Source organism: Nannobrachium achirus, assembly GCF_963921795.1.
Source record: "Nannobrachium achirus genome assembly, chromosome: 9".
In the NCBI taxonomy this organism is placed as follows: domain Eukaryota; kingdom Metazoa; phylum Chordata; class Actinopteri; order Myctophiformes; family Myctophidae; genus Nannobrachium; species Nannobrachium achirus.
This window is the reverse complement of record NC_137818.1, coordinates 6129496-6139844: the sequence shown is the minus strand read 5'-3', so window position 1 is coordinate 6139844 and position 10349 is coordinate 6129496. Positions and strand designations below refer to the sequence as shown.

The window sequence follows — 10349 nt, the reverse complement described above, 5'->3', positions numbered from 1 at the left end:
TTTCTTTCACCATAGTAAAAACTGCATTCATGGTCTGGAGAGGGCACTTTTTACAGACGGCTAAAAGGGCAGGGGCTCAAGCACCCTTTGATGTCTATGTGTGCACGTGCCTGTTCCATCCATCCGTCCATCGGACCAAACACTCAAAATGTTCTTCGCTTTTAACGGGAAGTCAAAGGAGTTGTCCTTCAATCCCTCCCTCCCTCCGTCCAGCTCTACCACATGTAGGTCTTGGAGGTGTCGATCTGCCCGCCCGCGGACCCCCCGCCCCCGCCCCGGCAGGAGGTCTCCTGGTGGTCCCTCCTCCCCCCCTCCTCCTCCTCCTCATCTTCCTCCTCCTCAGGCAGGTTGTCGTCCTTGTCCTTCTCCCACAGCGTGATGAGCGGGGGGTAGAGCTCGTTGAGCGGGATGGAGGTGGCGTGCTGGACGTAGGCCTTCAGGGAGTGGCCCTTCCCCGGGACGCGGCGTCCCATGAACACCAGCAGCAGGGACATGAGGGACAGGGCGAACATGGAGCCTGTGGAGGACGGACGGACAGAGGGACACGTTAACACAGTTGTTCTCAACCTTTTCCCGAAATAATCATTAGAGATGTGCGATTGATCAGTGAGTGATCGCGATCGGCCGATAATGCCTCTATTGGCTTTGATCGGTATTGGCTTTGCCTCTATCGGCTTTGCCGATCTACAAGCTAGATCAGCTATTTTCACTATATTTATCTGTGGGACTGAATGTAACCTCAGCTTCAACTCCTACAAGTTGAATTGGATACTAAAGGACCAAAGAATCATTAAATATATAAATGCTGCTACAGTAACTCAATAAACAGAAGAATTTATGGATTTGGCACTGTGATCGGGAATATCGGTTTCGGCAGATACTGATTCCAGTTGATTGGTGATTGGTATCGGCCCCAAAAATCGGAATCGGAGCATCTCTAATAATCATATTTGAACTGGGGACCCCCCCATCCTGACAAGCACTTGGAATTGTTGGTATTGACATTTAAAAATAAACAGAGCTGCTACCTTTAACACATTCCCCGCCATTTAACAATACCTTCGTACTCTATGGTGCCTCTGGTCTCCATAGACTTCCATGTAATTCATAGTGCATGGATCATGCACACCCATGCCTAGATAATGCACCATGTGTGTCCACATTGCTCACAGCTTTCAAACAAAAAAATCCGAATGGAAATCCGTTCAGGCATTCATGAGATACAAGCCATTATGTTTTCCTAAAATGTAAACAAAGATGGCTGCCATGTTTGATAGATGGGGTTGCTATGGGGGTTAAACATGCAATTTCGTGATTTCTATCATGCCTACTACATTTTTTGGGGTCCAAAAAGTTTTTTGAAAAAAACTTTTTTTTTGAAAAAAACATTTTTTTTTTTCAAAATGGCGGAAATTCTCGGGACTATCGGGCCTGGCAGGGAAAGACATTGAAAAAATCTCGGGACTATCGGGCCTGGCATGCAATGAGTTAAACACATTTTAAATCCGAGGCTTTTTTTTATATAAATATCGTTTTGAGGAAAAATGCATCTTTTTGTCCCAAAGCGACTGCAAAAGATTGCTGCTAATTGTTCCAAAAAGCTTGTACAATACATAACATATATATAACAACACAATGTGACATAGCTCTGTTTACCCAACGCTGTACCCCCTCCAATATATGTTCCACATTTTCAACAGTTTTTATTAAATTTTTACACTTGCTTTGGCAATGTAAACCTACTTTTTCTCATACCAACAAAGGTCCTTTGAATTGAATTGAATTGACATTTAGTCTGACTTGGTTCCACAGATAAATATTGTGAAAATAGACGATCTACACGCCTCATGTAGAATTGACAAAACATTTTTGTTTGATTTGATTGTAATGAAACTGTTATGATATTGAATGTGGGGAAATTGTTTCTAATGTGTTCCTGTCTTACATAACAACATGCACATGAACAAATGAACACATTACATGAACACATTGCAACGAATTCAACCTTCCTTTGATTATTCCTTTTCTTTATCTTTGTTATTGTTCATATGTTTACTATTATTGCTGCTACAGTGTCAGAATAAAATAATTTTACTCTTATGCACACAATATCAATTCCATTCTTCTGATTTATAAAATACCTTAAAAACAGTATTATGAGTACAGTATTTAGAGCTTGCCTCTACAAAATGTAGAAAGGTCAACGTGATGCCAATGCCTTGACCAAACTCTCCTGAACTTGAATGCTGTATATTATGTTGCCCTCTCTGTGTAGAAATCAAGCACCGAAAATAGCCTCCAAGAAATTTCAGCCCCTGCCTCTCTAACATTCTCTGCACGTCCCTGTTTGACGTCATAGACGGTAAACCGCCCACATTTCAAAGGTTAAACATTTACCGAGCAATCTTCGTTCCTACTCTCACCTATGGTCATGAAGTGTGGGTCATGACCGAAAGTATAAGGTCGCATGTGCAAGCGGACGAAATGGGTTTCCTCAGACGGGTGGCTGGTATCTCCCTTAGAGATAGGGTGAGAAGTTCAGTCACCCGAGAGAGACTTGGAGTAGAACCGCTGCTCCTACACTTGGAAAGGAGTCAGATTAAGTGGTTCGGGCATCTAGTACGGATGCCCCCCGAGCGCCTTCCTAGGAAGGTCCTCGATGCACGTCCCACTGGGAGGAGACCCCGTGGCTGACCAAAGACCAGATGGAGGGATTATATCTCCAGACTGGCTTGGGAACGCCTCTGTATACTCCCTGAGGGAGTGGAGGATGTTGCTCGGGATAAGGAAATCTGGAGGTCTCAGTTGGAACTGTTACCCCTGCGACCTGATTCCGGATAAGCGGTTGAAGATGGATGGATGGAACATTTACAAAATGTTTTAATATAAATGTATATGAATTCATAGCTAGCTGTTTCCTCACCCATGACGGCTGCCAGCGCCACGCGGCGGCTGCTGACGTGCTGCGACGCCACCACCTGGACGGAGAAGGACGAGTCCAGAGTGGTGAAGTTCAGGCAGGAGGAGGTGTGGAAGGAGGGGGAGGGGGAGGAGGGGAGGGAGGGAGGGGGAGGAGAGGAGGAGGAGGAGGAGGGGGAGGGGCGAGGAGGGAGGGGAGGAGCAGGAGGAGAAGGAGACGAGGAGGACAGAGGAGAGGAGGAGAGGAGAGGAGAGGAGGAGACAGTGAGACACACTTGGTACTGGGTGGAGGGGAGGAGGTGAGTCAGGTTGTACTCTTGGACGTCCACCGGAACCTGAGAGAGAGAGAGAGAGAGAGAGAGAGAGAGAGAGAGAGATAGAGAGAGAGGGAGAGAGAGAGAGAGAGAGAGAGAGAGAGAGACACATCAGAGACACATACTTCCCACAGATCATAACCACACAAAGAGAGTTTGAAAACATGACCAATGATGAAAACTTCATGAACTGCTGTGATAGGAGAAGGATATCAAAATGATCATGGTGCACACATCCCTGCACTGTCTGCATTGAGTAATCTCCATACATGAAAACTGTCTCACTCCCTTTCATTGTATTTTGATTGTATTATATTGATTGATTGTATTGTACTGTCTACACTTCTGCTTTGGCAATGAAAAAACGTATGTTTTCTCATGCCAATAAAGCCCTTTGAATTGAATTGAATCGAATTGAATTGAATTGAATTGAATTGAATTGAATTGAATTGAATTGAATTGAATTGAATTGACTATTCAGTTGTTGGGAGTTTAGCTACACCAGTAAGTAAGACGCCCTAAGCGCGAGAAGCGCTGAAACAACAGAGACTGACACAATATGTCCATATATGGGCATTCCCAGATATGGGCTTAATATTGATATTGACATCAGGGATCTCCATATATGGGCATAAAGGGGATAAGGACGGAATTAATTTGCAAGTGTGGTTGCCTTGACGCGAGTCACACTTACAAATGAATTCTGTCTTGGCCATGTATGGAGAGTGACATGAGGTGTGACTGACTGACTGACTGACTGACTGACTGACTCACATGAGCTGCAGATTTTACTAGTAAATGCGACCTACGGTCGCAACAACACAGTTGCTGGTTTGAATTCCCAAAACTCCATCATCTACTGTTCAAGTGACTGAGAGAGGGATGGATGGATGGATGGATGGATGGATGGATGGATGGATGGATGGGTGGATGGGTGGGTGGACTAGGGTATTCACGAATAGTGATTTTTAGTATTCAAATTATTCGACCTCAAATTATTCGAATAGTCGAATATTCGACAGGACTGGCCAAACTGTCAAATACTAAGTAAGCTAGAGGTTTTAGAACCCCTGGTATAGAGCATTAACAAATTCATCCACCAGGGGCATTGACAACTCATTCTTATGACTTCCTATCTAGCCAAGCTTTATAAACTATATATTTTTTAAAGAGAAAACAATTGAAAAATAAGCGAATATTCAACTTCGGTGAACAACGTCGAATAGTGACTTGAGGGTGAGGGTGGACTGACTGACTGACTGATTGACTGATAGATAGCCCACCTTGGCGGTGTAGCTGATCTGAGGGTTGTCTATGTGCACCGTGGCACTGGTCCAACGGGGCAGGGGGACGGGCAGGTCCCCGGACGAGGCCTCTCTACTGGGGTACAACCTCCACTCCAACACCACCGACTGGGCATGGACCACCTGAACATAGAACCACACAGTTAGATCATGGACCACCTGAACATAGAACCACACAGTTAGATCATGGACCACCTGAACATAGAACCACACAGTTAGATCATGGACCACCTGAACATAGAACCACACAGTTAGATCATGGACCACCTGTACATAGAACCACACAGTTAGATCATGGACCACCTGAACATAGAACCACACAGTTAGATCATGGACCACCTGAACATAGAACCACACAGTTAGATCATGGACCACCTGAACATAGAACCAGACAGTTAGATCATGGACCACCTGAACATAGAACCAGACAGTTAGATCATGGACCACCTGAACATAGAACCACACAGTTAGATCATGGACCACCTGAACATAGAACCACACAGTTAGATCATGGACCACCTGAACATAGAACCACACAGTTAGATCATGGACCACCTGAACATAGAACCACACAGTTAGATCATGGACCACCTGCACACCAGACCAAACAGTAAGAACATCGTCACAATACAGTATATTGTCTCGGCAGAGTAGTTCCGGCGCAGTGGAGTGTGGCCCTGTCTTTCCCTAATGGGACCAGGGCCGTCGATAGGGGGGGCAAAGGGTACTGTTGTCCCCCCTCCCAAAAAAGGGGAGGCCCTGCGGTGGGGGGCCCCCGTTGAATGGGACTCGGGAGCAGTCTAGTTTGTGTAGGAAAGATCTGAGTGACTGTGAAAGAACTTTCTCCCAAGGTAAGATTAAGACATCATACTTTATATAAACCTTTTATATAGCCTAAATGGTTCTGCTGCCACGTCGAACTGTTTTTAACCTTTTTCTTTTTTTTTTTTACTTTAAAAATGAATAATTTCCTGTGATTTTTTATTTTATTACATTTTTCAGCCCGCGTGGGCGAAAAACTGAGGGGAGCCCACGGGGAGGGGGGGCCCAGTATGTCCCAGGTGCAATGTTTTTTGTTCTATCGCTTCATTTATGCTACTAGGGCTGGCAAGTATTGTGATTAATCGAATACCAAGAATTGACAGGAAAAGTTTGTATCAGTGTAGTTGCTATGGGCAACACACTATTGTTCTCTGTCCCAGATTGTTTTGCCAGCAAAGTGAACCTGCATTTTGTTAACTCTTTTACTGCTTCGAACGTCAACGCTCGTCCCAATTCTGACGGCGGAGCGTCGCCAATACGAACGCTTGTTCTTTTACCTTGTTTGAGCACTGTAAGCTGATGAGGGGTCGCGCGGGTGTGTACAGTAAAAACATCTCCCGTAACGCTGCTCTCAAATTTCCACCACACGTAAACATCAATGGAGTACCCAAATCACTTCCTGGCTGCATTCTGTGGACCTGATCTAGAAAATGCATTTCTACGCTCTGAACGACGGAAAGAGAGGAGGGCCATTTCACATTCTTCCCCCTGCCATCAGTTTGGCTACAGTACAGATATATGTGTCCATTGAAAAAGATTTACTTTGGAAACAATCCATAGATAATTTTCTTTAACATCGCAAAGGTAAGTAAAGCTACTTTTTGATGGCACCAGCACAAATAAATAAATAATAAATATGGCAGTAGAACTGTTAAGCTTTGCACAACAGAAAAGTGAAGCTTTTGGTCATGATGTTTCACACACTGTAGTCACTGTTGTCATGCTTCACAATGTAGAATATAAATGGTTAGACGGAATTCAGTTCCCCAGTTTATTCCTCGCAACTCGCGACAGTTCAACCACACTTACTATTTCCCAGGATTGCACCTTTCTAGTTGATATTCTATGTAAATCTTATCAGTATGATTAACCACTTAAAACCTATTTTATACTTGTTGTGGAACAGGGTACCACAAAATAGCAAAATATAGCAGAAGCTCACAGCGAGTCGCAAACTGTTTTTGAGAATGTATTTATTACGTTTTAAAAATGTGCTAATCTTTTATAGTCGATTACATCGTTTGGTTCATTTAACTGTTGGACCTCTTATAGAGGGTATGCGCTTGCATAAAGTGAATGGCAAACCGAGTGGTAAAGTGGGTTTAACGTTTTTTAACGTTGTTTAATGCAATCAGATAGGACTTTTCTGTTTGGATGTACAGGCTAGTCAAGGCCAGAAAGTATTTTTTTGCCACTCAGTAGGCGTTCCTGTATAACTTCCGGGTATGATGATGATGTCACACGCATACCCTCTATTCATACACGCCGCACACAGCTGATCTAATCCAATAACAATAATAGTCTCTACCTTGGCCAGAACCACCAGAGAGCCCCCTGCTGGGCTGGAGGAGTTCCCCAGCCACGGCTCCTCTCGGCTGGGGTCGTCTCTCTGCCTGCTCCCCTGGTCAGACAGCGCCCCCTGGTGGTCCACGGACACAGACACACTCCTGGTGTCCGCTCCCTCTGCGTTCCACGCTACGCACGTGTACAGACCTGGAGGGACAGAGAGAGAGACTTTTGATTGATTGACTGATTTGATTTAATACTTTATTAACAGTTTGCAAAATAGTACAGTGGTACAATTATTATACAATGATGCTAAAAGGATAACACAAAAGGTCCTAAGGCAGGGGTCTTCAACGTTTTCAGGCCAAGGACCCCTTAGTTGAGAGAGATGAAGCAGGGACCCCCACAACCTGTTCATAGATTCCATATAGTTTCATCGTTTGACAGCACAATCATCAGTGTATTTTGGATTCACGTCAATTTGTATTTTTCAGATATTTGACCACTTGAACCGTCAATACTTAATAAACTTCACCTTTCTTACTGTAGTCTGCTCTATTTCCCCTCTACACCAAACCTCTTTGCCAAAAATAGCCGATCTACAAGCTCACAACACCTGAAACTCATTGTGACTTATTTCACCTCTTGGCATTAGAAATCGTGATAGTTGAGTGAATCGATTTTTTTGCCCACCCCTAGTAGACACAGAGAGAGAGAGAGAGAGAGAGAGAGAGAGAGAGAGAGAGAGAGAGAGAGAAATCATTCTGCACTTGGAACCATTTGCTGTTGTTTGTTTTTACATTAACCACTTGAATCCTAGCATCCCTATTCTGGGGAAAACAAAACAGCCAATTTAAACAGATCAATATACGATAGATTACAGTAGCTATTCTTGCCCTGGCCCGGTTGTCCCTGGGTGTTGAATGTTAGGTAGTTGCCAACTGTAGGGCGCTCTACAGACGGACAGCGGTTGCCGCCGGGGCTCCCGCTTGGATCTGCGAGGAACACGCCGCGGTGATACACAAACACACTCGCTCTTTGAGTAAACGCTGCGCGGTATTTCACAAAGATGAACACAATCCATCTCTCACCGCCCGCGTACGCATGCACAAACGAGCACGCTCGCGGGGATTTTCACGGGACTGCGCCCGCTCGCCTCGCCGCCTCTAAACTTCGCTGCGCGGACGAAATAGCCGCCCGCCTCTCATTGAAAATGAAATACTAGCAGGCGGTGACCGCGTACCGTCTGGAATCCCCTTAACAGAGGTGATCCGAACCTCCCCACCCGGCTTCGAACCCGGGTCTCCCACACGAAGGTCCAATATCTTAACCATTGCTCCAAAGGGATATCCCTATGGAACGAGGGCAGATAGACTTTTGAGGCTTCAAGGCTGGGGCTGCGACTCTCTCCGCCACACTCACCCCCCTTTGACCTCCTCCTACGAGGAAGCCCGGATTCGGGTCACGGCACCAATGTAACGGAGGTGATCCGAACCTCCCCACCCGGCTTCGAACACGGGCCTCCCACACGAAAGTCCAATATCTTAACCATTGATCCAAAGGGATATCCCTATGTAACAAGGGCAGATACTAGACTTTTGAGGCTTCAGGCTGGGGCTGCGACTCTCTCCGCCACACAACCCCACTAGGTACCTGCGTCTGTCGGCTCCACACGTTCAATAATCAGCGCTCCGGGTTCGGACACGCGCTGCTTCTTCCTGTTCCTGGTTAGGCCACGCCCTTGCTCCGATATGATTGGCGCTGCCACGGCCTCCGAGGTCACCTGACAGTGAGAAAAGGAGGGAAAGAAAATGTTTTTCATTGGTTAACGACCGGTGCGACCAAAACAAAGCCTGGAGTCCATCACCAGCAGCAGAGCAGTTTAGCTAGTTTTACTTTTAACTAGCCCTTACCCGTTCAAAGATATGAGCTCCAAAATGATGTGCAGTGTGTGGGTTATGGGATGTGCACTGTGCACACAGTATATGAGGGATGGAAAGTAACTTTAACTGGTGCTTGCATGATGTAGGAGCATCAATGTAAGAAACCCGTTTCGTTTAATGGCTACAGAGATACTGTCCCCCCCCCCCCAGCCCGCCCGCCCGCCCACCCGCCTGCACACACACCCGCCTGCCTGCCTGCCTGCCTGCACACACACACACACACACACACACACACACACACACACACACACACACACACACACACACACACACACACACACACACACACACACACACACACACACACACACACACACACACACACACACACACACACACACACACACAGAGCTGGTTAAACATTTTGCCTCATGCTAGATGCAGAATAGATGTGCCTCATGCTAGATGCAGAATAGATAGTAGATACACAATAAAAATGCTAATATACAGCATATGATTTGTGAAAGTGACAAACGGGCTTCACAGTTATGTCAGGTGTGTTCATATGCTAATGGTGATGCGATTTCAGATCAATTGCTCCAGCCACTGAGGAGAAACGCTGTTTCAGACAGACAGACAGACAGACAGACAGACACTCACTCACTCACTCACTCACTCACTCACTCACTCAGTCAGACATTCGCAAAATTATAGTATAGATACCATATGTTTACAATAACCACTTATACCCTATAGCAGGGGTCTTCAACAGGGGGTCCTCAGAGTTACTACAGGGGGTCCTCCAAATCTTTGAGGGATATTATTACTATTAACCACTTGAACCCTAGCGTCCATATTCTGAGAACTTTAGCCAAAAACAGCAGATCTACAAGCTCACAACGCCTCGCGTTGCGAGGCGTTGTGAGCTTGTAGATCGGCTATTTTCGGCAAAGAGGTTTGGTGTAGAGGGGAGAAAGAGCAGACTAAGTGAAAAGTCAAATGTATTAAGTATTGACAGTTCAAGTGGTTAAATATCTGAAAACACAAATTGACATGAATCCAAAATACACTGATGATTGTGCTGTCAAAAAATTTAACTATATGGTATCTATGGGTTGTGGGGGTCCCTGGCTCATCTCTCTCTCGACTAAGGGGTCCTTGGCCTGAAAACGTCGAAGACCCCTGCCCTATAGTATTGACCGGGGTCCAGGGCCGGACTGGGACATAAATTGGGCCCTGGCATCCTGGCCCAGACCAGCCCACCACAACCATCACAAACCGAACATAGAAGATCTACAAGCCCACAATGCACCGAAGCAGAGGTGCGTTGTGGGCTTGTATGCTGTTAAATGTGTGGGTGGGACTCCTGGGCCACAGTAGCCTGTGATTGGGCCACTAGGCCAGTATTCAGATGATAGACAAGTCAGTGGGCCTATCATGTGATGACTCTCTGCTCTCTTCTTTGCCGTTTTTTTACTATTTTGAAAAACATTTTAACATACTTCAAATAGCTGATCTGCATTGACATGTTGTGAGCTTGTAGGTCAGCTATTGTTAACTCCCCTACTGCTTTGGACGTTCCTGTTCGCCCCAATTCTCAA

General features: G+C 45.7%; 1 protein-coding gene across 1 annotated transcript in view; it reads right to left on the bottom strand.

Moving 5' to 3' along the window:
• Nucleotides 1-215: 215 nt before the first annotated feature.
• The window catches only part of LOC308291817 (leucine-rich repeat neuronal protein 1), a gene marked incomplete at both ends in the record, with an annotated part of 35159 nt that continues 25025 nt past the window's right edge, over nucleotides 216-10349 (bottom strand). Inside the window, 5 exons of the mRNA XM_080733948.1 lie at nucleotides 216-517; nucleotides 2924-3254; nucleotides 4517-4660; nucleotides 6888-7072; nucleotides 8519-8648. Coding sequence (XP_080590074.1) covers nucleotides 216-517; nucleotides 2924-3254; nucleotides 4517-4660; nucleotides 6888-7072; nucleotides 8519-8648 — 1092 coding nt within the window. The remainder of the gene's footprint in view (nucleotides 518-2923; nucleotides 3255-4516; nucleotides 4661-6887; nucleotides 7073-8518; nucleotides 8649-10349) is intronic.